Source organism: Passer domesticus, chromosome 1 (genome assembly GCF_036417665.1).
Source record: "Passer domesticus isolate bPasDom1 chromosome 1, bPasDom1.hap1, whole genome shotgun sequence".
NCBI lineage: Eukaryota > Metazoa > Chordata > Aves > Passeriformes > Passeridae > Passer > Passer domesticus.
This window is the reverse complement of record NC_087474.1, coordinates 129,526,719-129,553,931: the sequence shown is the minus strand read 5'-3', so window position 1 is coordinate 129,553,931 and position 27,213 is coordinate 129,526,719. Positions and strand designations below refer to the sequence as shown.

The 27,213-nt window shown below is 38.5% G+C and overlaps 1 protein-coding gene across 7 annotated transcripts in view; it reads left to right on the top strand.

Annotated features, from left to right (window-relative positions):
• STAU2 (staufen double-stranded RNA binding protein 2) overlaps positions 1–22,067 on the top strand; it is a 169,196-nt gene extending 147,129 nt beyond the window's left edge. For all 7 annotated transcript variants that reach the window (XM_064389317.1, XM_064389301.1, XM_064389309.1 and 4 more), the window contains 2 exons: positions 20,025–20,113; positions 20,956–22,067. In XM_064389317.1, coding sequence (XP_064245387.1) covers positions 20,025–20,113; positions 20,956–21,049 — 183 coding nt within the window. In that variant the 3' untranslated portion in view covers positions 21,050–22,067. The remainder of the gene's footprint in view (positions 1–20,024; positions 20,114–20,955) is intronic.
• Positions 22,068–27,213: the final 5,146 nt, after the last annotated feature.

Sequence of the window (27,213 nt, the reverse complement as noted above, 5' to 3'; positions counted from 1 at the left end):
CCTCCCGTAATAATCAGAATCCATTAGCAAGGCTTAGTGTATCCAGATTGATCTTGCTAGAGCTGTTATCTCTGTCCAGTTCCATTAGCACAAAACAGGGCTCTGCTGCGTACAAGGTCTCCCAACTCTCCCCTGCCCCAATTCTGGTTCTTTGTTTCACATACATCAAAGAACCTCACAAGCTGATTTTAAGACATCTCTGGCCACTCTGCAGAAATGAGCAGAATTTTTTTCACCACATGGATAGGTAATTTAATTCCATATTTTATAACTGCTGTGATTTACAACTACTATGATTTATAACTACTGTGCTGGAGTTATAATACTCAAAGCTTCCTCATAAACTATCATCACTAAAGCATCTTGCATACCTTTCAGATGCCTACAATGCTTCTAGGTTGGGTTAATTTTACGAGTTTTTCTGTAGTGGAAGTACAGAGAGAAACATTTCCAAAGGCTCATTCCTCCCATCTGTTTATTTAGGAGAAGATAATTCGTACTCTAGGGATACCTAGACTCTTTCTGTCTCTTCCTGCACAGAACAATGAACTTTGAATATGTGTTTGGTGAATTCAGGGTTAATCCATCAATTACTAGCTTGCCATTTCTTATGCAACCAACAGTTTATTGGGGTTTTTATGAAAATAAAAGATACTGCTGCTTATGAAACTTTAGCTTTATAAATAGGTATGGTTCAAAGTTTTGCAAAAGCACCAGCAGTAGTGACTCATTCTGGCATTTGCAGACATTTTGCAAAAAGTGTTTATAGGAGACAGCACCTCTGTAGATCAGATACCTGCAGACCTGGGTAAATGGTACATTGTACAAGAATCTTGCAGGATCGATTTTAGGAGTAGAGTTCTTCTGAACAATCCAGTTCCCTGCAGTTATTCCTCTCCAATGAAAGTTAAGAGTTTTGTTAGCTTGAGCCTGGGCACAGAAATCTAGCCATATTTAGCTCTAAGAGAATATGTGTTTCACTGGTAAAGGAGACAGTCGTGAGGATAGCCTGGAACTAAAGGGAAAAAATGTTTTGAAGTGGAGGGACAATTTAAATTCTTAAAGCTCCACTTGTATTAGCTACTTCTTGGCTTCTAGTGTATGAAAGCTTCTTGGCATGTGCCCTGCCTGGGGTCAAGTGGGACATGGGAGAGATTGTGCTTGGATGTCTGGAGTACTACCACTTGGGGGGGAAAATGTGTAGCATTCCAACAGATATAATTAATGACAAGTGTTGTTGTCTTTCTCCTGTGCCATCCACCCAATGGCTGCCTGGTGCTGACCCCTTGCTGTCCCGCTGACCTCTCCAAAGTTTATTTTAAAAAGGCATCCTTGCTTTCCCAAACTTTTCAGCTAGGCTTCCCTTGGGCTTCTTGTTCAGTGCATGCCCACAGACTATGCCTGTGTCCACTGCTCAGTGATCAGACACAAGTGTTTCCATTAGAGGGATGATTAATGGAAACTTCCTTGGGAATGGGAAAGGGAGAAGTGGGTAATACAAGTCAAGAAACGTGTTAAAGCTGAACAAAGAAACTTTGTTTCTTTGTTTCAAAAATAACTTATTTTTCAAGTGTGCTGCAAATTTTCCTTACTCGCTTGGGTCCTGCCCACATCAGTAAAAAGCTGCAGTTGTTTCCACAAGGGTGGGCTTGAGAGAGGTTTGTGCTTTCAACCCACTTTGTAGTGAGTGACCACATCAAATAAATCCATTGGCTGAACTGGCTTCTCTGTTGGCAGATTTAGTAGAAATGGGGTTTAATGCTGCATAGTGCAGGTGCATGGAATTTTCTACATCTAAATGTAAAGTAATAAAACAATGACTGAAGAGTATAGAGGAATCCAAACTGGCTATTATGAGAGCGCAGCTGTCAAGTTACTCTTTACTGGTAGCATTCTCCAAACAGAAAACTGCATGTCTAAGTCCTTCATTTGCATGATGAGGATCACAGATTCTGTCTGATCTCAAGCTTCTCCTCACGCTCTGCTTACCCTTTTCCAATTGTAGGATGTTAGAGGCAGAAACCTGCTTCTTCCATTCCTCTTAGACACTATGTTTAGCTCTTTGAATGCCCAGGGACAGGATCCACCCTGTCAGCCAAAGCAACCTGCAGGTTGAAGCAGCACAGCAGTGAAATGGGCCCAATGACTGATGTTTTGCTGCTGAGGGAACTGATAAAAAACATGAATTAGGGACAGAGAGACTACAAAGCTTGGGAGGACACTGGAAGCTCTGTGCTGCTCCTTCCCAGGGAAAGCAGCGGGCTAGAGTTTCTAGCAGTACCAAGTAAAACCTTCCACAATGCTTTACAAGGAAGAAGCTTTGCTGTTTTCCAGGAGAAATCAGAGGTTTTGTTGCCTGCCCTTTTAGTCTAACGGTGTATTAAGAACTTTGAAGAGACCACAATAGAATATGTTACCTTTGCACAAAGCAAACAGCATGGGTAGCAACTTTGCCTGCCAAACATTGCTGTTCATCAGAATCAAGCAGCTCTGACTACTCAGTAAGTTGTTACTTAGCACATGCACATCATATTCTCTACTGAGTCAATTTTTCAAGGCTAAATCTTGATTCTGTTGCCAAACCAGAAAAACTGGGCAGTTGCACTGTAACAGAGCAGGGAAACTGATTCATGGGGCTGGAACTGCTGTTTTCCAGGTCTGAAGCTCCTTTGCCATGTGTACAGAAGCAAACAAATTCATTCCATGTTTACCCCATCAGGCATGGATGTGCCTGTGCTGGCTGGGACCTCCACGTGCCTGTGCAAAGGGATGGCCTGCCCCTCCCCTGCATAGCAAAGACATTCTGCTTTTGTGACATCTGGGCCACTGCAGCTGTTATAAGGAGGGGTTTGCTCTTTTTAGAAATTATTAGCCAAGTAAGCATGTTGTTTATTAAAATATTCAGTGTATGTTGTAAACTTGTAACTCTGATCTAGAAAATATCAGCAAATGATTCTGAAATTTATAGAAGACTTCTTCCTGTCCCTACTCCAGTGAAGGGTGAGAGTTATATTTGATTGAACATGTAACTCAAAAAATAAACTTTTTGACTTTTGTATTTTGTCTTTAGAATTCATAATAATTTATATTTAGTTATAAACATTGTAAGTTAAAATTGCATATGGAGAATCATGTAAAATATTGGAGGAAATTATTTTATTTTAATTCTTCATATATTATGAACTTTGATGGAATCATTGCAGTAGTTAAAACACAAGAGAGCTAGTGATCATGAAGAACAGATAGAATCTTTTTTCTTATGTTTCATCAAAAACACTCTTCATGTACAAGTGTGTTGATAGCTCAGTGAGAAGCTGCTGGTAACACTGATGCCAGTAGAGCAGCTTTTAGTCAGGCATGATATTGTAAATAAGATTGAAGTTTAGCAATATATAAGAATATATATATGACTATATGAAAGAACAAACTTTGTGTAAATTCTGCAAAATATATTTTCTTAGGAATGAGCATTTATTAATCCTAGTACAAAATATTTTGCCATCTTATTAATGAAGTGTTCTTTCACAGTCTGTTAAGTATAATAATTATTATATTTTTTTCTCTCCAAGATTATTTTTGTCAGCTACCGTTTCTCATTTCTTCTCTTTATACAGACATTTTTTGCAGCATTTGAATGATTGATATTCACTGTATTGCTAATTGTTGCACCCTCACTAGAGAAGACTAACAAATGTTGTCAGTTCATTACTGCTTCTTTTGTTTTCTTTTGTATGATTAATGCCCATTGTTGATACCAAGTTACAGTTCAGTCAATTGTGGCTTAGAAACAAGAATGAAATTAATGTTAGGGAAATATAAACTATCAACCAACTTGCAGGGGTGGCTGATTCTAATGAAGTGAGTTTCTTTACTAAATACATTTGAATATTAAATTCCTCTGTGGCATAGCTGGAAAGAAAGAATGCCAGAATATTTGAAAATGAGCTTGCACTGTATCATTACCTCCTTATTTCAGTAAAACATTTTTTTAGCCCTGTAGAATCTAAATTGAGTAGAAACAGGGCAAAAAATGGATATGTCACAGACCTTCAGGGCAGCTGGGTTAGTCCACTACATTAGGATCCTTAGCATTGTGTGTCCAGGATCTTGGGATCCTAAGGGTGCACAAAAGTTTACACTTCTAGGCCATGTCTACAGAAAGAGAGCTGGACCCTTTCACATCTCTTCCAGACAGGCACATGTTGTTCTCAGTTCTAGAACAGTTTGCTTCCAGATGACAGGCAAGAAGCAAAACTACAGTTCTGAGGTAGGAATGCAATCTACAGAAACACTGTATTTTACTGATAGAATGGAAAGGTTTTCAGCACTGGATTGTCTCTCTTGATGAGTAGTCTGCAGGGGGAAAAAATATCCTGTTTTGCATATGTATTTCTAAAAATGAAGGTGAATGTATCCACAAGCAAATGAGGAGGACAAAAAGATTTTCATAAAGGAGCAGGTTGAAATACAAAAATCTGTGGGATCCATTAAGAAGTATTTTCCTTTATGGTTGGTCCCAGGCTCACTTTTGTTCAGCTGAATGTGTTTTGCAGTATAGTAAAAACACACAAGAGTCTAGGTCTTCTATCCTTAGTGTAGGGATTAAGTTCTTTCTCTAAGCTTCAAAAAAGTTTTCCTAATTTACAGGGAAAATGGATGGCAAGTATGAAAGTATTTTTTACTGATGGCTCTTCCAGGGACTTGCTTTATTTTTTGTTAGAACCACTGTAGTACTATCCTTTGCAGACTGACATTGGTTTACATCACAGTTTGGATGATCTTCTCCAGTTGTATAATCACAGACCAGCATGGGGAGTCTGTGGGTGGTTTTAAGAGATTTTCTAGGTTCCTTTGTTTCAGGAGTTTGGTGTCCAAACATTATATGATTTGTTTATACTGATTTCATTGGGAAGGAAAGAATAAGTCTGATCTGCTCTTTACTGTAACTTGATAGCATGACAGTTATCCCAAGCATGGCTTCAGTTAGGTCTTATTTGTGCTTGAGGAATATTACTGTCTAATATGCATAACATTATGCATGTTTTTTCTCTGCTTCTGGTAGCCTTAGAACTCTAGCGTTTCCTTCATGCTCTGATTTTATTGTTTACATGACAGCTAAAATTATTAAATTCTTAGAACTAACTGAGACTGGACATAAAGTTTTACTCTCTACTATCATTTAACTTACATTAGTATTTTTGCTTTTATTCTGAGTGTGTTGATTTTAGCTAACTTGACTGTACTCTGTGATGGCACAATAAAATTGCTTGTATCCTGATCCTGGAAACCCTCTCAAAGGGTTTGCATACATGTGCAGGCTTATTGGGTCATTTGCATGAAGAGAGCTTGAATAGTGAAGGATTATTATTATTTATCTTAATAAAATCTTTTATTAAAATAGAGCTGTATATTCATTAAAATGCCTTATACAGAAGAATGTTAAATGAAACAGCTTCCTGAGGGCTTTTCTTCTCAGCTGTGGTTGGATAGTTGCTAGAGGTTTCCATGATTTGCACAGTAACATAGACTTACTCAGGAAACATGAACTCTTCCCACAGCCTTCAGGTATTAATAATTACATGTCACAGGAGACTGTCTAAATGCATGTGCAGGTATTTATCTACCTTCCCAGATAACCAGAGCCTTCACATAAAAAACCCCTTAAAATACTCAGGATTGCACAGAGAAAGGATGAGAAGGAATATTATTGCATCCTACCTTTTAAAGAAGCCCCCAAAAGCAGAAGTACTGGATTGCAACTCCTGCTTTTATCACTCTGAACTTACTGCTAAAGTACCAATTAGATAAAGAGCAGAAATTATCTAGGGAGCATGGGGTGATCCTCAGGACAGCTTAGTAACTGCTGTGATCAGCCTGTGGAGTCAGACTCCTCCCTTCCTTTGATCCATGTGTGTTGACTTTTGGGTTTTTGCAACAGCTGAATCTTCCCTATCACTGATCCTGAAGGTGAGATTGTCACCTAGGAGGAAGGATATGTAGTTTGTTGACCTAAAGCTAAGAAATCTGAAATCTGTATGTCTCATGCTCTGGACAGCAATGCTCACATCTGTGCCATTGACAAAAGGACAAAAAGGAGAGTGTCACCTCCACCCACTGCCCTGCTGGTCACCTTCTCAATGGCAGCAGCAATCTCAGCTCAGGCCTGTGGGAGAGCTGAAGGGCCAGCTGTCCTCAGGAGAGGACTGGACATTTGTAGCCACCAGCTGACCAAGCTGCCTGGCCTGCCTGTGCTCCTGGCTTTGCAGATGAGCTCCAGAGATTTCTTAGGAGTTCACCCCTAGGCTTGGAGCACCTCATTGCCTGCAGGTAGCTCCAGACTCACCATGTAGCTTTCTCAGCTCATTCTTCAGAGAAACCTGTCTCTGATCTTCATGCTGAGTAAAAAAAAACCTGAGTACTTAACTTTAGACCTTTGATTTTATTCCAGGGATGTGCTGTTTAAAACTTCACTCTGACAGCGCCTAATTTGTAAGCACCTGAATTTTTTATTGAATCTAATTCTGACAGGTTATTTTGTAACTAGTAAGATTTTGAGTTAGCTCTTTTTGACAGCTGTGGTTAATGAATTTTAATAATAGATGCTAGAATGAAATGATAAAATAGCCGTTAGCAGATCTTCCAGACTAAACCCCAGCTGTTCAGTAAAGTTTTTGGACATATATCTATATTTTTGACTGCAACTGTAAACGGAGTAAAAGCAGGTCCATAGATGCAGAGCTCAGTTAAACAGAGACAAGGATTGTCTAACCTTCATTAGTGACCTACCGGTTGGAGAGGTTCCTGAATTTAAGTTCTTGAGGAAATCTGGCTCCAGCTGTCTCTCTTGAAGCACTTTTGGAAGAACACAGTACCCAACATGTACCATTCTTACCAGAAAAACACACAGGACAGCAATCACGGAGATGACTAAAGGTGCCTTTTACTATTCTTTTTATCTTTCTACCTGTACAGTAGCAAACTGAAGTAAGACTTAATGATTAAAGCAAATCAAAGTGAACAAGGCCAGTTCCTACTTAAATTAACACACAAACAGCAACAGAAGCTGAATCTGAGGGTAGATTTGGCCTTTCCTTTAAAAAGGAGACCTGTAAGCAGTAGAAAATAGAAAAGAATCAAATAAAAACTACATCTACCACTTAAAAATGCACAGGAAGGTAGCTGCTACTGATTTTAAGTGAGGACTAATCCTTCACCTCAAGACACATTTGCTAAGGAATGCTTGAATTTGTGTGTAAAAAAGCAGCACTGGACTAGGCAGGGGGAAAAAGTGTATTATGATACTTTTCTGCAATGGTGTCATTTAACTTGATCAGCAGAATGATGAGCCACTGAAGGCAGATTAGTTTATTTCACCTTAAGGAAATATCCAATTACCCTCACAGGATTTTGACTTAAAAGGAGAAGCAATGAAGTCATATTAGAGCTCCTGTATTGCAAAAAGGCAAGTAAAAATACTCTACTTTTTTTAAAAAAAGAAGAATATCAGCTTGAAAAGGCACAGGAGGGACAGAAACAGTATAGGTTTGGGTTTTTGTGCTAGAAACTCAGGGTTTTTTTCTTTCCTGCTTGTTGTATATTAAAGGCAAACTTTGGGGCACTTGAACAGTATTCTCACACCTGAGACAGAGACCTGATTCAGAGCATAAGGCTCAACTTCTCCTTTTCTTTACTAAGGAGCTAAACAATGTACAGCTGTCATTTGTCCACCAGATTCAGCAGCATCTTCCCATTTTTTCAGATACTGCCAGAATTCTCAGACCTAAATAGTAGGTTGGAATTTTTATACATCTAATCTACATTTTTAAGGATCTGTAGAAGACCTCTTTTTAAAAAATAGCCTTTTCACTTGCCTCCTGTCAGAATATTTCATGTTTTCTATACACTAGCTCTCAAAAAAAACTGGTTTTATTTTGCAGTTCACCTCTGATTCCAAGCACTGAGATCTGGGAATGCTGGACACTATGGCACTATGGGCTAGTAAGGAATGTATAGGAGCTTAACAGCAGGAGCAACAGACCCAGGTTAAAAATTCAGTGACCAGGAACAAATGTGCCTTTTATTTCATCTCCCAGCTAAAATCCTAGATAGAGTTTATTGGCTTTAAACTTTTCTCATTTAGTAGAATAATCTAAGCCTAGTGTTTCTTCTTAATCACATCCACTTAAAATGGGACATATATGGCTCTATAAATTAAGCTAGCACAGAAGTATTCTTTGTTTGAAAGACTTGGAAATTGCTTGAAAGTTAACTATTAAATGGTATCTAAAATACCTGGAATTTTCACTGAAGGAGGTTATGCCTCTACTGAAAATGACAAAATCAAGTTTAAACCACAAGTGACAGAAATATATCACTTGATTATCTCAAAGTCAGGAGCTAAGTGTATGTCTGAAAAATATTGAGCTAAAGTGTTTCTTCAAGGTGATACAGCAGCTTAATGGCAGGGTCACCTTCTTTTGAATAAAACAGATTTTTTTATCCCACAAAACACATCAAGAGTACAAGTATTTCCGTTCACTTTTAAATAAACTAGAGATCTGTTGAATTTTTCTCATAGAGACAAATCAACAAGTATATGAATGTGGCAACCAAACAGTCATTAGTGCAGTGGTTATATTTTGCACTTGTCTGCAATGTTTTGACTGAAGAGTCTATCTTGGACCTAAAAAACCTTTTCTCAGAAATCATACCTTCCCATACAAACTTTTTTTCAAAGGTTAGTATTTTTCTGAGGAAGATTTTTGACCAGCTGTCCACTAGACTCCTAGTTGAATGTCAGATCCAGCTGCTTACGTGTCCCCCTGAAAAATAAGTACAAGTCTCCTCTTTAGGGAGCAGCATCCTTGTAATACTGATGTACTTCTTCTCAAATTTGGGGTCCTGACATAAAAAAGGCTGGAATGAAGGATATGGTGTTGCACATACCCAAATGAAGGCAGGGAGCCAACAAAATGCTGTTGTAATTACGAGTGAACATTCTTGTATCATAAAACTGTAAAGAAAAAGCTATAAATCAGAGCTGGCCTGGTGGTCCCTGGCAGCAAAGTGCAAAAGATTTGAGCTCATTCCCTGAGCTAGCCAAGAGTGGGATCTTCATGGCAGCAGCAGCTCATTCCAAGGGAAGGGCATTCTTCATGATTCCTGGGTGATGGTCATGAAGCAATGATTTTGGTGGGAGTCAGATCCAGCCTTCAGCCCTGAAGGAGTGATAGTCTGAAAAGTGCTGGCCATTGTGAAAACTAAAGCAAGCTGTGAACCAGAGGAATTTTGTCTTCAAGAGAGTTTGTGTGTGTGTGTGTCTTTAGGAACCTGCTGCTTTCAGCATTAGTTTTGCACTGCTGTTCAGATGCCAATATTGGATCACTTCTTGTACTTGAGGACACAAGATTGTCCTTTAATTCAGCTAGTTAGTTTCATATTTCTGTACATTCACTCATGACACCAAATCATGTTAAAACCTTTGTATGGACATTAGAAAAATGCAAAGAAATTAAGTAATGTTATCCAAAATGTCACTACTGAAGTTCCCATCACTAATGAACATGGATCCAAATTTAAGCTTCAGTTAGAAATGGGGTTTTCTTCTATCCTGGAGCATTCTTCCTCTTTTCAGATGTCTCACAAGGATGTTGCTCTTTAAAAATCATTGATCTGTCTGGATAACTTACTACTTTCAAAAGTAACGAAGTAGCAGAAAGGTAGGAAAGTATGAAAGCAGTTAGCGTTGGACAGATTTCTAGACATTCTTTAATACAAACTGCTTGTGTTAACATTTCCTGTCGCTCTGAAAGATGTGGCTTGATCTGAGCTTACATTTACAGTTTGTGTTTGGAAAATAAGATGATGTACTGTTGTTAAAATAAAATAAAATAAAAAAATCCTAAGGGTGTGCAAGTGATTACAGCAAAACAAACCCCAAATTGACAGCTGCACAAACAACACTTGCACAGCAGTGGTAGTCAGCTACTAAGAATGCCCAGTTTCCCATCATACTGGTCAGAATTTATAATTAATATCATATTTGGGGAGTCTTCTGTAATAAAACCACAATTTAATATGGTAACTTGATTATGGAAGAGATAAAGGAGAGTGGACCAAAATTCAGGATTGTTTTGCAGAGTGTGTTACCCCCCTGTTGATAGCAGTAAGAGAGCAAGACAGACGGTGTTTTCCAGTATCAGCCCCTACAGTGTTTTAAGAGGTGCAATCCTGAAAGGTGTGGGGCTCTTTCCCAAACAGATGTGACCCCCTGCAACACTGATAAACTTCCTGAAAAGATGAGGGAAATTTGTATCACACAGGATGTGCTCAGCACATTGAGGGATTGAGTTAGTAATGTCCCTGATAATTGTGGATACCTCATTGTAGGAGTCAGTTTTTATTTAAATTTTTTTAATAGGAGTATACACATCTGTCTTTATACCCAGCAGCTTTTCTGGCCCACAAGAAGTCCTCTGTGAATTTCCCCAACTGAGCTCAGTGGGATCTCTGTCAGCTGCAAGATTTATGTCATCTTTTTCAGTCCTGAGAACTGTTCCTTAAGCTTTTCACATCTGGATTTAATTGGAAAGACATTAAAAGACATTAAGTGTGCTGGAAAAGCATATTTTAGAGAAGATCTTTATAGATACTTCCATTAAGGGAGCTGATGGTTGTAGGTTAAAATGGGATGAGGATGAGCCATCAACAGTTAGCAAAGACAAAATTATATTGCAAACTACTTCAGATGAGAAGTTGTCCTGTTGCTCTTGGGTCTGACTCTGCTCACACTTAAATCAACTTCAATTAGGAGAAAAAAATACCAGCTAATGCAGTGAAAGAACACTCTAAGATCAGAATCAAAAACTTTTTCCCTTTGGAAACTCAAATTTCTAATTACATGCCATATATGCTAAATATAATGCTTTTAGCTGTCAATCTAGATTTGGTACTTTGTTGGACATACATGCACACTTGTAAAATGAGACTTGGAGAATGAAGAAGGGGATTGGTCATTAGGGCTCTGAGGGTGGAAGTATCCTTCTGTGAATGCCAGTGTGCTGGCCACAGGAATAGAGTTTCACAGAAGCAGAGATAGGATGCAATTTAGTATGTGGGCTTCATTACAGATGTTGTAATGCAAGAATCTACAGCCCTAAACTCCCCCATTGTTCCAGCTACAATTTGCTCCTTGAAGAAACCAATGGCCAATGCTTTGCATTAAGTGTAATCTATTGCTTTTGTCTTCAAACCAAAGTTTCTAGTCATGTTTAGATTGACAAGAGCTTAAAATTTAAGGTAATGGACTCAGTATGAGAGAACAAACATTCTTTCATTCTAAAATTGCTAAAACCAAGGAATCTGATATTTAGGAAATTGCTCCCATGTCTAAAGCAGTGTATGGTCTTTAGACATAAAAATATGTCAAGTTTAACGAAAAAAAATAGGGTTTGTTAAGCATTGTGGGGGGAAAAGTACTCTTTAGACTATTTCAGCAAAGAAAAATTTTTGTGAGAGGCTCTCACCAGTCATCTTCTCCTAAAAGGGAGACTTTTTCTCCTCTATAGAAAATGTTTGGCATTGTTGAGAAGATGATAGCTTGATGAGTGATACTGAAAGGAATGAGGCATTTGAATTAAATGGCTGCAGTGCAGACTTCAAAATTTTCTATCATTAAATAGCTTTATTCAGAATCTCCCTCTTTCCATCTTGGCCTATGACAAAATGCATGTAAACTAGTAAAACTGACTCTTACTTTTATTGCCTGACCTCGAGCCAGCCCTTTCTGTGCTCATGTTCTCTCGCTTTGATTTCCTTCTCTTTTAAAACAGCATTAATTAAACTACCTCTGTTCTTTAGTGACACTTTGTTCTGATGAAGAAGAGGATATCGGCAAGGAGAACCAAAAAGTATCTGAACACTAGTGAGGGTGTTTTACAAGTTCAGTTTACTAAGTGAAAGAGTAACCATGTGGATGCAAGTATTGAGTAATACTTGATAGCTTGAATCTTGTTGTATACTGATTTTGGTGTGGATATTTTGGAATTCATAAAAATATTTTAATCTCTTGGTTTTTTGACCACTCTGAAACTAAGAAAACCATTTAAATAACAGAATAAATGCTTATAGCTCATTAATTTTGTTAAAAGAGTTCTAGATAAATCTACATTGCTGTGTGGGTCAGGGCCCATTCCCTCATGGGGAGTAACACGGTCATTTATGTATTGACACCCATACAGTGAAGGCAGTGGCAGTGATGTCAAAACCAGGATGGAGCTGTGGAGGTCAGATGAAGGAAGAGGATTGTTTAACACAGCATATTTTAGAAGTCACTGTAAACTCTTACACAATTAGGAATCTCAGTCAACTTATTTAAAATCAAGAGGTCAAAATCTTCTGCAGTGTATATAGGGTCAGTGGCAGCAGACTTGCAACTCTATTGCAGTGATGTGGAGAAATGCCTATAAATAAATAAATAAATAAATAAACCAGATCATTCTGAGAACACAGCTGACAAGGATATTTTCCAGCCATCAGTGATGAGAGAGTGATTCATGGCCTTTTTTCAGTGCTGGTGCAGGATTTTGCCTGAGGATATGCATTCTGCTGTTTTCAGCTTTACATTTGAAGCTGTCTTTCTTAGAATCTCCCATAATTTTTGTCTGCAGCTCCTCAATCATGCTTGAGTGTTGTCTTAGTTGCATAATTTAAACCACTACCTACGAATAAAATAATTGACCATCTAAGTACTCTCATTTGGAAATCTCTAATTACTGAAAGCCCCTATATTACTTAAATGTCTACCTCCTTCTGAAAGTTAGTGTTTAAGTAGCTTTTGTCTAAGGATATAAAATTAGAAACAAGATTAATTTAAGATTAATTGCTGACTAGTGAAATTCTGTTGTATATAAGTAGTGCAAACACTTGGAAATTTAATTTTAAAATATTTTCTTTCATGTTCATAAGTAAGTTGTGATGATTCATTATTCTTTCTGTATTTGTTCTTGGAATTGCAGCCACTGAAGCAAAAATTTGGAGTCTTGAATTTAGAAACAAATTTACTTTAAAAGAACTTCCAGAATTCTAGACAAAATCTATAGCAGATACACTGAAAAGACACTGAAAATATCTGATAGAAGATTTACTTAACTCTTAATTCTGTTTTAACCATTTAAGATTTATTTTAAGTGCTGATACTGGGCCCCAACTTTCACACCTCACTTTGCCATTAGAGGATGTAGACGCACCTCAGTAGATATTAGCACTGAACCTGAAAGCTCTTTTGAGTTGTTCATGAACAAGCATCAACTTACTGGTTTCCTGCATAAATTGTCATGAAGGAAAATGTCTTGGCAGCACTTGAGTATATTGCCCCTTTCAAGTGGAAATACGTGTGTGGGAGGAGTCTGAGAAGACACTGATTAAAGAACAGTCCTGTAAAGTCTGAGTCCCATACAGATCCTTTAGCAGCCCCTTCTTCTCTTATTCCTACCTGCAAGTAAGAACACAACCTAAACTTGGCAACTAGACTAACCTCTCCATGCTGGATTAGTCTCTTATATTCTGTTAATTTAGATGTGTTTGACTTTAAGTATCCTTTATTAAATCCTCTTCGTACAAAAGCACACCTTTTACTAATTTTTAAATAGGGGCTTTTGAACTTTTCTCTCATTGTGATTGGAAAGTTTTCTATCGCCATTAAAACAATAGAACTGCCTCACCCCAGATGATTATGCAGCTCTTTCTTGGGCTTTAAGAGAATGCTTCACCATTCCTTATTCCTGGAATTATTGCATGGATGAAAGAATGGCAGTCAAATTTCAGGTGTGGTGGTTCACATGGAAAATAGGCCATGCCCAATTGACTCTCTCTACTGTTAAGCAGTCTCTTCAATAGACTAAGTAGATGAATTTAGGTTGAAGATCAAAACCTATCAAAATAAAGTTTCATGTTGAATAGTGTCTTTGACTCCATGCACTTCTCAGCATCTTAAGAGGCATGGAGGAATGAGTACACGTGTCCAATAAAACTAGATGGAAGAAGGTGGCATGCATGCTCTTGATATAAGCTCTGTTTAATATGTTGGAAAAATTGTTCAAGAACAGTTAATCCTCACTTTAGGATTACCCCCAGAAAGCTGGCAAGGTCAGGATGTACATGGATTGTGTGTCACTTAAATTCTGGCTGCATGAGTTGCCTGGGGGCAGCATTAACTACAACGTGGGACTTGTTCTAAGCTACATCTGTGAATCATCATTCTTTGTTTGAAAATAGTGGACTCCTCCTATCCTCCAAGCTCCTTCTCTTGACAGGTGCAATCAGTAGCCTTAAGTGTAGTGCCTATCACGTGACTATGCCTTTGTGCAGAGATTAATCAGTTTTGGGAAATGCTATTTCCATGTAAACTACACAAGTTAATCAGATTATAACCCTGTGTTTTTCATGCATATCATAAACCATATGAGGAAAGAGCTTAAAGTCATTTAATTAAGGTTTACACTGTGTGCTGCGAAAAGCCTTTCCAAACTTAATATTCAAACAGATTTTAACATTGGTTCACATGAAATCTAATCAACTGAAGAGAACAGCACATTGAAAGGAAAGCAATGAAAACTCCTAGCAGGAGTTATTGCTTGCAGTATAGTAAATTCATTCAACAGAAGCTGTGGGGAAAAGGTATTTGTTTGCAATACTTAGTTTTTGTTTAGCTTGAATGTAGTCAAACCTGACAAATTCGAGAGAATTAATTAGGTATGTTAAGGAGTCAAATTTTAGCTACTTTGTGTGCATGCATCTAAGTTTACACAAAGAAATATATCTTCTCTTTGTGCATTTCTCTGTGCATGAAGTATTGAGTGTGGGCAAGTTAAAGCCAGGTGGAAGCTTAGTAAAAAATTTCTTCATCTAGAAAAATGAAAAGCAATGACCAAGAACAATAATTTCAATACATACAAATTGAAATAGTTGCTCCGTTTTGGGGCACTGAGCCTTCAAACTCACCTCTATAGCTGTAATATTGTTGGGGTTTTTTCACTAGCTTTTAAATGTGAAATTAAAATCCATATATTAAAAATTCATGAAGTGCATCTCATTACTGATGCAGACAGCTTTGCTGCAATGTTATTGCACAGCTGACGTTGCCTTTTGAGGCCTCAGTAGTCAGGGAAAGGGAAAGCAACTCACTGATTAGGGGACACTTTTGGTTTAGAAAACAAATAACATTTATTTGTTTGTAAATGCTACCAGTTTTGTTCATGCTCTGCTGTTGTCTAGGCATTTGTCTAGAAACCAAAATCCAGGACTAGAGTCTATGATGGTAACCTGGTATGCAAACATGTTCTCAAGCCTAAACTTGAGCAACAGAGACTTGCTGATGCATATGGCATGTGACTACAAGAAACATGACCACAATGAATCATTTGACTCGGCAAACTCAGCCCAGAACTAAGACCCAGCTACTAAATACAATAAAATCATGTCCTTCATGAACTTCTCTAGACCCTGATAAGTCAGCCTTGCAGTTTCTGCCCGTAATTTTTTGTCATCAGAAAACATTGATTAAGGCCAAGCTGAATATGCTTTTTCATGTACTTAGAAAATTGATGTTAGGAGGCACATTGACAGTGAACAGTATGAAGCAGTGTGTTTATTAGGATTGTCTCTGACCTCCTTGGTAAAGTCAACTGGAAGAGCCACGGAGAACAAACTTTTACAATTTTCAGTTTCATGGAAAAAGCTGAAATGTAATATAGATTTAAGAGGAAAAAGACAAACCACATACTGTGTTAAAACAAAGGTGAAAATTTTATTGTGAGGATGTGATCTTAAATGCATATGGGCTAGTGCAGTGCCTGTCTGCTGCTCTTGCTAGAGAATGATCTAATGTTACTAGATTGTCATTATAAGACACTTAATCCCCAGAGTGAGAAACAGGAAGAATATTTACAAGTTTCAGTGCTATTTACTAATTGCCAACTGACTTGAGGAAAGCTAAAAAATGACTGGAAACATCCATCCCCATCCTGATACACACACATACTAATAATGGAAATGGCAGCCAAGACAAACAGCTAGCAGCGCAGTGCATCCTGTTGGCATCGTATTTTTGGCACTGTTGTAGCTACACAGAAAACAAGTGATACAAGAAATGTGTAAGGACATCTGTTCTGTAACCTATGGGGCTTCACTCACAAAACAGTTGTAAAATCTTCTGGGGGAGAGAAAAAATTCTCTGTATCTGTGCAGATGCTCTATTGTAAGAAAAATATCAATGGAAGGAAGTGTTGAGCCTTTGAAAGAGGAAATTGTTCACCAGATTCGCTGTGAAATGTTCCATTCTTTTCTTTCCTTTTCATTTAACCTAAGTTATGTGCCATTCATAAGTTATATTTAAGCCAAGTGGTGTAAATCTATTGGGACTAATAGAATTGAATAATGGATTAAATTACCCCGGTGTCTGCTTGTAACTCTTCTTCACTGCAGATTACTTGAGCTCTGTGTTGCTCTGCTGACTATTCAGGTTACAGCCTCTAAGCTACCAGCTTCCTTCCTGAATCCAGCATCTTCATGTCTGTCTAGGGGCATGATGGGGAGAGAAGAAACATTAAAGACATCAATTAAGATCCAAAGTATTGTTTACTCACCTGCTTCTCTTAGCTTGCTGATCCTTCCAAATACAAGCAGACTATGGGAGAAAGAAAAGGGGAGGGGAGTGGTTAGTACAGTGCAAGGCTTTCTCTACTATTCCTCTACTCCCCTTCAGCCACATCCCATGAATGAACCTTTTCAAAAGGAAATAAACTTCTCTAAAAGTCAAATGTTGGGATATAAGTAATTAGGCTACCCCCACAGGTAGCTTATGGAGAGTAAGACATGGTTCCATTAAGAAGAAATCAGACCTCATATTAACCTGGAACACATTAGGAAACTGGAAGTTAAAGAGGGACTGTGAGGTGTAGAAGGCCAGGAAAACCTGGGGAAGAAAAGCTTAGCCCTGGGAGCTGCTGGAATCCTGGGTGGGAGAGCATTTAGGAGCTGGAAAAATGCAGTCTTCAACAGTGCTCACAAAAACACCTTGATACCTGTAGCTGGCAGATCAAGGATACAGGCACAGGACTGCTTCCCTGCCGATTGCTATCTTTGATATTTGGTTTCACAAGTCTGAGATTTTATCTTTTATGTCATATTTCAGTTTGGGAAGGCATGTCTTGAAGAAGGGTGAGATGGTGAAATGAGACTGCACCATGTTACAGGCATTAGGATTTGGAAATTGTGTTAATATTAAACATGCTTATCATTGAACACCTTGAATCATATTATCATTTTATGCGTTTTCTCTAATTGTTCCATATTTACTTTATTGGCAGCCATATGATCCCATTGACACCCAATGAGCCATGCTTATAGGCAAAGTGTTCATTATTTAATATTGTAGTACTTCTTCCCTTGCTGTTAGATGAGGAGAGGGGCTCTCTTGATCTGATTCTATTAAGCTAGTGGCTAATATTCATCCAGGAAGTTTCAAATCATTTTTCCTGGAAAACAACCCTGAAAGCTGCTCTGAAATTCTGTAATTTATGTGGGGTGCCTTGCAAGTAGTCAGTTCCGTGAGTAAAACAGTAGCAAGTAACAGAGCTACTCAGCAATTCTAGAATTTGTATGTTTGTGTTGGCCTAATTAATCTCTTGATGATTTTGGGATTTCAGTTACCTCTAATTGAGACCAGACTGTTCTGCAGATCATATGACCAATCTGTGATTTAATCTTGAATGAAACTTTACTTGGCTCTACTTAACAAACTATGATCAGGGCATTTTCGTCCAAGTCATTGTACAAACAAATAACCTGAACACAAAGTTCTTCCACAATAAGTTTACAATTCACACATCAGACCAGGAAGCTAAGAGTGGGTATGAAAAAGTAAACAAGGTAGGTTGAGAAATGTGAGGTAGCTGTTTAACTGTGTGGGAGGAGCCGATGTCTCAGCTTCCTTCCCTCCTTGCAGTGCTGCTGGGTAATGGGACTTGGTTTACCATACATAAGAAGGAAGGAGATTCTGATAGTTTTGCTAATGTGCTTCAGGAAAAAATGGATGTGAGAAGACAGAAGATTCTTGGGTGCCAGTCCCTACCCATTGGATTCTTTCTCACAGTTGCTAACCCATGACCAATTAAAGTACAAGGATGCATAGGAGCCCAAATCACTCCCCCTCCTCACGTGATGAGTTGTGCTTGCATTGTGATGAAAAGGACCTCAGGGAGAGGAGAAGAGAGAAACTGGGATGAAGAAATGTGTCGGGTTACTGGAACAGAAAAGTTACGAGGACAGTAGTTGAAAACCCTCATTGCCACTGGAGGAATTATTTGTGATGAGCAGTGATTTGCTTTGCTGTCCAGATCAAGGATGGAAAGCTAGATGGTGGCTAGATCTTATAGGAGTAGAGAATGCACATGTGAAACTTGTGAGGGGACACTGTGAGGTGCTAGAGAAAGAATTTTTACAAAGAATGGAAATATATCAAAACCTCAAGAAAACCAGAAGAAATGAAGAAAGAAATAATTCTCTCTGTTGAACTCAGTGAGTCACAAAGTGAAAGAAGCAGTAATGGGGTCTCATACAGGGGGCTCAAAACACATGGTAAAGGTGGAGTAGATTGTAGGTAACAGTGATAATCTGAGGTTTACTGAGAGACTTTATAAAATGTTCAGCTTTTTGGTGGGGATTTTTTTGTTTGTTTTTTTTTTTTTTTTCTTTTTAGCTCTCAAACTATGACATTTCACAGACTAGAAAGATTCTACTTTCATGCGTGATGGGTGGGAGTGCCTTGCTCAGCCTTCTGAGGCTTTAGCTGCTAGTCATAACTATAGACAAATATGGGACACATGGTCTTTTAGTTTGGCGCAGCCAGGCAATTTTTGTGCTGTTATCCATCTCACCAAAATACACATTGTCTAATAATATTTAAGTTGTATAAACACACCTTTCAAGCGAAGGAGTTGTTGAAAGAATCCAGGCAAAGAATTAGTACAAAGGCAAATCTAATACTTCATTACAATGGCAACTCCTGTTCCAGGCAGGGTCCCTGCTCTCTGAGGGAAAGGAAGATAGAGTCACAGATTATTTCTGTCCCAACAAATAAGAAGAGAGCAGCAATTGTTGCTTCACTGTGAACAGCACTTTAGGGCCTCCAGTCAGTTCCACTGCTTGAGGTGTTAGCTTAGGGCACAATGTGAAAAGTCACCTTTTCTTTCCCCTGTGATTAGTTCTGAATGCATCTCAGGAGGAAGTGATTAAAAAGCAAAATCCATTTTGCGGTTCTGCTTTACATTTCACCTTCTCAATAGAACTGACCTCAGCTGTTTTATTGTGCTGGCTCTGTCTTCAAAGTCAGCCATGTGATGTCAGAGAGTTTCATAATCAACCTTTTCTGAATCAATTACAAAAAAAGGGTTTTTTTTAAACCAAAGCAGATAGAGGGAAGAGAAGAAGAGGGGGCTCATAGCAGTTGAGACAGAAGTTGGTCAATGAAGACTGCAATGGAAAATGTTAGATAAAAACTGACTGTTCTTCTTCAGGCTGTAACATTGTTCCAGATCTGACTTTGGAGTGACCCTCTTCCCACTTCTCACACCTTCTGCAACCATTTGCAACTCAAAAGTTTGTCCATAGGATCTCTGGAAACTGTGGGCTCTAGAAACGCATGTGGGGAAGCTGGAGAGACTTTACAGCCAGAAAGCCAAGAATCCTGAAATTATATCCTATTCTTTCTATAAGTGATGAAGCTTGCATCGGCAAAATGAGAGTCACTGATATGCCCAGGAAGAAGGAGATCTCCTCAGTCCATGCACAAGCACAGCTGTGTATCATGGAGCTGTTATGCACCCACTCTCTTAGCTCTAGTAGACTGGATGGCTTCAAAATACAGGAAATTAATTGAATCTAGAATATCAAAACACACACCTTCCTTCATTTGGTGCTAATATAATTGTGCCACTGGGTGTTTTGACAACTCATTTTTTCTTTAGGCAGCGTTAAGTGCCTTGAAACAGTTTTCAGAACAAGGACTGGATCCAGTGGAAGGAGCTATGAAAGTTGAGAATGGATCACATGAAAAGTAAGTACCATTTAAATCCTCTGCATTTTAATGCCTGCGTGGCATGGTAGATAAGAAATGTTAATTAAGAGCTTAGTTGCCCTTTTAAACCTATGCAAAACTATTTCCTCTGGAATTTACATACAGTTTGTGACAATTTGAGAGGATAAACACAATATCAGGTTTAGTGTTACTGATAATGTTTACTAATTAGCTATGAGATAGTCCTGTGGAAATGCTAAAGAAAAGGATTTTCTTTCCATTGTATGGATTCTGTGTAAGTAGCATAACATGTTTTTTGCCAAACGTGTTGTAGCACATGATATTGCCTGTAAATAAGCATATCTATCTGCCAATAAGTCATTAAGACTGCAAGCTGAATTTTACCTCAGAGAATTTAAAAGCTGAAATTTCTTTCAGGTCCTAAAATACTCTGATATGGAATTTAGCTTTAAGTAGTAGATAATAGAACAGGGTTTCACACTGGATTTTCAATTATTTAAGAAAGTGGGATTGTCCATCCAGTAAAGATTTTTTTTTCCAGCTGCTAGTCTGTTTATGTAAGAAAGTAGTCTTGTGTTACTAAATAAATTAGGAAGTAATAGAATAAAAGAAGTAAGACTAAAAGTGGCATTTGGAATTTTCAGTAGATATATTGGGGCTATTTATAAACTAATTTAATCAGAAACATTTTTCCATATGATCTCATCAGCATAGTATTTGAACATAAATATTGTTGTTTCACTTTAAAATGTTACCTTCCACAGTGACCTTTGAATCTCATGTGCCATCTGGTAATAAACATGTCTTAAAGATGTGCAACCCTGGACCTTACCACTCTTGTTAATGTATTAATCTTTCAGACAAGTCAAGCATCTGGGAGAGAAAGCAGACAATAAACAGACTAACTCAGGCACCATTGCTCAGGACTGCAAGGATTCAAAGGCTGTCATCTAGGAGCTTCCCAGCACCCACGGCTGCCACTGCATCCTTATAAACCTGTCAACACGCAATAGGGTGTATGTGTACAAGGAAATGAATGACTAATACCATTATTTGAGTCTTATGTGAAGACAACACTATTCTAACACAAGAGATAGTATACATGGTACTGTTTATTCAACTGTGGAAAAAAATAAAATTGAACATTTCCCTTAGAACTCAAGATCAGAGCATAACTCAATTGCCCAGAGGCAGAAGAAGTCTGATCGTGTTACTGGAGGTTAAAATAACAATGAATTAACAAAAAGTGTTAGGAAAAAAAAAGGGAAACTTTACAATTGATTAATATTGAGGAAAAGAAGTCAGCATTGGTTCAGTTATACAATTTTTTGTAGTGTAGTTTTAAGTTCAGCTTACTGTTTTTTAAATAATGCTTGAATATTTTAAAATTAACCAATGACAGTGCTGTGAGAATTGTAGTTGTTGTCTTCATATATAGTCATACAGCTTATCTTTTTATGCAGACATTATGCATTCTTCATTCTATATGAATATGTATGACTTTAAGATGCACTACTCAGAGTTGTATGCAAACAGAAGTTTAAATCTTGACAAGTATTTGCTTAACATGAACAGATGTTAGTTATGATAATTTTCGATATACTCCAGGAAAAAAGCAAATATGGTATTTGATTTTCCTTGCCATAATCAATTAAAGAGGCGTCTTGCCTCCAAGCAACATTTTCCCCTTCAATTCTGCTCTCTGTTGTGTGAAGCACATCTACACCCATTCTGTGTGTTGTATCAACCCACCGTTTGCATCAACTGAGTGTTTTTAATCTCTGCATTCGGACCAAGAGCAAAAGGGAGGACTGCAACGTTATCAAGCCAAGGGTGGAAACTGTTGATGTAAAGATCATTCTTTTGTGAAAGGAGTGGCAGCAGAGATAAGACCTGTGGCTGCTCTGTACCAGCATATTTCTTTTAAGTGTGTGGCCAAATGCAGTAAAACCACATCAGTTCATGTGTACAATGACAGTGTCTTCTCTTTCTTTATCACTCACAGTTAGACAACTAAGAGAAAAAAAAAGGAAAAGAAAACAATCAAAAACTAACAAATGACTGGCTACCACACTTGAGGCAGGTTTCAACCAAGCTGTCCCTGTGCCATCACTTTCTACAAACCTACTGTGTTAGACCAGACATGTTGGTATTTAGGTCATTTATCTCTCCAAAATACAGATTATTTCATTTAATGCAACAGATAAAGCTTAACTGCATAACAGCCATGACAACATTGCACAAGATTGTAGAAGCACCAAAACCAGAGATCACAACTCAGTGACTCACACAGAAAAGCAGGGGAGCAGCAATGTGAGGAAATGGTGCAAGGTACAGTGGCATTGATTCACCTCTGGGATGGGCTTTTAGGGGAACACACATCTTGCTCTGCCAGAACCAGTGCTTGGTTGGCCTTTTTTCTACTTCATGTTTCTCATGGGTATGATTCACTCTCAACCCTCACAGATAAGGAGCCTTTGTTCTAAAAGTTTGAAGTTTTCTAGGGTCTGACTCCATAAAAGAGTCAGGAACAAGCTGAGCCTTTCAGTTCCCACAGATTTCCAGGGGCGTTTGGCACCTGGCAGACTCGAGTTATTCAGGCAGCAGCATACAGAAATAATTAGCTCACACACCGCCTTTCTCAGGGATATGTTACCTGCCTAATTGGCAGCTGGAGCAGAACTTCTGCTCCTTCAGCTCATCAGACAGCTCAGAGAGCTCAGAAACAGCCTCAGTCTGTGCCTTAGCTGTACCTGCCAGTGTGCAGGATACAAATGGCATTACTGTCCCCTCTCATGGAGAACAAGAACAAAAGGAAGAGGCAAACCCGTTCCTCGCTCCTAAGGGCGAGATGCTGTGATTACTGGGGAGAATGTGACAAGGAGACTGGCAGTATGGTCTCCCTGGCATCAACAGAACCTCTGTGGTGTGTTCCCTATCCCAGTAAATTTTAGATTAGTTGCTTTGTTGCAGGTGACCTCTGCATTGAGCACCAGGCTTGCTCCAGTGCATGTGGAGTGCAGCAAAGTGGTGCTCACTTCACTCTCAGTGATCAAATTGCAATCAAATGTGTGCAACCAGCTGTCTAGGCCCAAGAAAGTTCATTCAGCCTCTCCAGTCAAGGCAACAGTAGAGAAAGAGTATCTCTGTGAAACTCTTACTTCAGATTCTCTTGCTTGTCAGAACTATGTTTGATTCTGATTCTGACAAAAAGCAAGTAACTGAGTTGGGGGGTTCACTCCCTTTTCTTGTAACTGTAGAAACATGGAGCAGACTGGGGGAGGAGGATCATATAGTAGCAGAAGTTCTAACTATTTTCCAAAAGCAGGGCTGACTAATGATTGTTGTAATCAAAAGTTAGAAAGTCTGCAGCCTTATGTCAAGTGCACACAGATGGCTGTTTCAAAGCACCTCCCAAGCCACAGGTTAAAAGCTTAATCACAGAGGTCCCAGTGAAGGCTGACAGAGCTTTTTCTGGAATAATCTGAAGAAAGAGTTCCTGCTCTCTACACATACCAACAACATCACAAAGACCTCTGTAGGGAGCTCATCAAGATACTGCACCTGAACACCACAGTGTCATTTTGGGGTCATTAAGGCATTCCAAGGTTCCTGAGTCAGTGAAGAGATTTCAGTCTGTTCCACCTGCAGCATTTATTTTCTCAAAGAATATCCTACAGTATTCACACACATATACAGAAATGCACTTTAGTTTGATGTTATCACTAGTAACCTCCCAAGAGCTTGAGCAAAATTCTTGCATCAGTGATACTGCAGCAACCACTGGACTTGTCTCCAGTCTTTAGTCTGGTTAGCTCACAGCTGTTCCTCTTAGTTCCTGGGCTGTCAGTATCTGAAAGCTGCTGGGAATTAAGTCTGATAATCTAAAGATGACTATATTTTTTCTAGACTAACCTTATATTTTTTTTCTTTTTTCTTTTTTTTTTTCTAAAATAAGTACACGTGGCACTGAACAGATTTTATATTTAGTTTTGTTTAAAAAGTAAATAATGATGGACACTGAAAGAGTATCAATATGTTTGAATGTTACTAGTAGTTCTAAAAGGGTTGTTTGTTTTTCTGACAGCAGTTGATATTTTTTATTTTATTTTAATTTTTAGATTATATGTTCTTTAAGGTACTGATTTCGTCCAACTCCTGTTTGCAAAGCACCAAGTACAGTTTAGTTCCCCACTGCACACACATACCACACATCTCATCCTGTGTCTCAGAGCACTTCCAAAGATAAGCAAATGCCATGCTTTAGAGAAACTGATCTGAGGTGCAAGCTGGTCTTTAGGAATTAGGCAGGACTAAGGAATAAAGCCTAGGATAGCCAGTTTGCCTATCTAACAGACTACAATGTTCTCAACACTTATTTTAAGGACTCAGAACACAAATTGTCATCAGTTTTGAACCTACAGAACTCATTAATCAGCAAGAATTACACTAAAGAGAAAACAGATCACTTAGGTATCCTCTCAAAAATATTTTCAACACCTTCTGGGGGTCAGCAATCTAAGAACCTGCACAATAAAAGGGTCATCTCTGACAGAATGGGGTATCTGATATGGCTCAAAGGATGGGAATACACATGGATAATCTTGTGTCTGAGTTATCATCCTCAGTGGAACACTGCCCTGTTCTCCGGGGGCACTGCAGACTGCACTGGTCTCCAAAGGGACGGATGTGCTGCTCCTGACAAATACAAAACACAGCAGCACCAGGGCTGCAGAGCTGCAGAATAGGGTGCAGATTTCTTTTCCCAGCCTTCCCAGCATTCCCCTTCCATTCACAGTGGAGCTGAATTTACCCTTCAGCTAGAGTCCTCATTGAATTCAAGAGATAATTAAGCTGGCATTTAATTTCCTCTGATGGAAGTCATAGTCATAGGATTTAAAATATTTAGTACTTATCAGCAGCATTTTTAAAGGGTCTTTGGATGAGAGTAGAGAGGAACGTTAGGAGTAGGGGAGTAGCTGGGATGAATGACTGCAGGAATATGGAATCTTCTCCTCCTTGGCCTGAAGTGACAATGAAATCTAATCCTTCCTAAAGTGTATGCAAAGCCCTTGATCTCTCTGACAGTGCTATACTACATGCATTTTATTGGTGGGTGGCTGCTTGTTATTGCTCTCATCTTTCTGGCCTGCTCTAATTCCCCATGAAACAGCAGAAGGTTTCCCATTTCCTGCAGTGAGAGTTGAGCAAAAATCTTAAGTTAGATTTGTTTTCCAGTTAATAGGCTGAGGGCTGGGTTTTTGTTTGTTTGTTTCGAAACACTAAGTAAAAAAAAATATGCTTGGTAATCTTTATATCCTCTCCCAGTCAAATCCAGCATGCCCCACTCTTGGTTGCATCCTATAAACAGGTTGTTTTGGGTTTTTTGCTCAAATAAGAATGGCCTTTGCAACTCCTGAGAAAACTGAGCAGAGGGTGGGAGGTGATTTTTAATGATAATAAAGACAGGGACTCTGTCAGAGCCCTGAGTACAATATGGAATGATGATTTTGTGTGCCTTTTGAGGACGTGGTTCTGTAACAAGTGAGAATGGATAATGGCTATCTTCCATCAGCCTTCCGGCTTAAACATGGCAAGTTACCTGCCCTGGGCAATAGTGTTCAAGGTGTATGTTTGGCATAGCTCCCCAGGGACACCTCAGAAGAGCTGCAAGGACAGAAGCATGTCCTGAGTAACAGCTTGCTCTGCCTTTCCCTCCTCATGGCCGATGGTCCCCAAGCCAAAGGCGTGAGCGACTGTCGAGATGAGGCACAGGGAAATGCTGCTTCCCCCGGGTATTGACCTCTGCTGCAGGCCCTTCTGTTTGGAACTGCATTCCTGAGGTGTGATATGAGCTGGGCAAGTGTGTACACCGGTGGATGAGACGTGTATGAAGTGTTTTGGTGGTATGATTTCTGTTATTCCACATGAGCAGCACTGACTTTTGTTTTTGATCGTACAGCTTGTTATTTGCTCTATGCAGTTAGTCATGGTTGGCTGTGCACTTTTGTGCTTGGTGTTTTAACTCCATAGTACTTCAGTACAAAGGAAATTTAAAAAACAACAATGAAAATGTTTCTAATCTGTTCTTAATTAAGTAGAACTCAATAATTGATTTATGAGAAGAAGGAAAACCAAACAAAGTGGTTGCTAACATAAAAATACAACTTATTTAAGGCCCAAATTTTCCTTTATTTGTGATAGCCAGAATGTAGGAGAGCCTGAATACCTATGAAGTTTTATCCAACAACACACAGTAAATGAGAAGAAAATTACCCTGGATAAAACACTTTATGCTCCTCACTACAATATATTAAATATATATTTGTGCATTAAAATAGATAATTTAAACATGCTTATGTACTTTTGTTTGTGATTATATGTGCAGCATAAATTTCCTTTCTCTAAACCACTGAAAATTGTTAAAAATATTTAAGGACAATAATAGTAAAGTCAATGTTATCTAATTCCCTATTTTAAAATGTTCTGTTTCCAACCCCACCCCAACCCAATATAACTGTATTTGAACAGGCTGGAAATAGATCAGAATTTTTAAAATTTATTAAGGCTTAAAGATAGGAGGTCTTTACATGTGGTTCAAAACAAAGCAGACATGTTTAAATAGGATAGGGAGAAAAAAAATCGAAATGTGACATCTGCTTGTGGTAATCCAATTGCTTCAGCTGAACTTTATTGCCTTCTATTTTTATAAAATGACAATTTATTGCAAACCAAACTTGACCTCCTCCTATAAGAAGACAAAACATAAAGTAAAAGAGGTGCAGAATTTTTTCTTGTTAAGAAGTTCCCATCCAGTGCAACACAGCAACTATACTTTAACCATGTGAATGAAAGTTCAACCCCACTGAGAAGCTGTAAAATTGGGAACTGTTTACAAGATGCACTAGAAATGCTGTAGTTAAATATCTGGCAAGAAGAGACTACAGCTCCCATGTACAATACATGGTAGGAGTAAACAATTACATGAGAACAGAAATGCAATAGTTCCTTGCAAAAGAAAAGTCACCCAGCCCAAGGCTAGGCAGTCAATTTATGCTGCTCACTTCAACATAAATACTCTTATTATTGTGAAATACTTGTTGCATGTGATCAACACA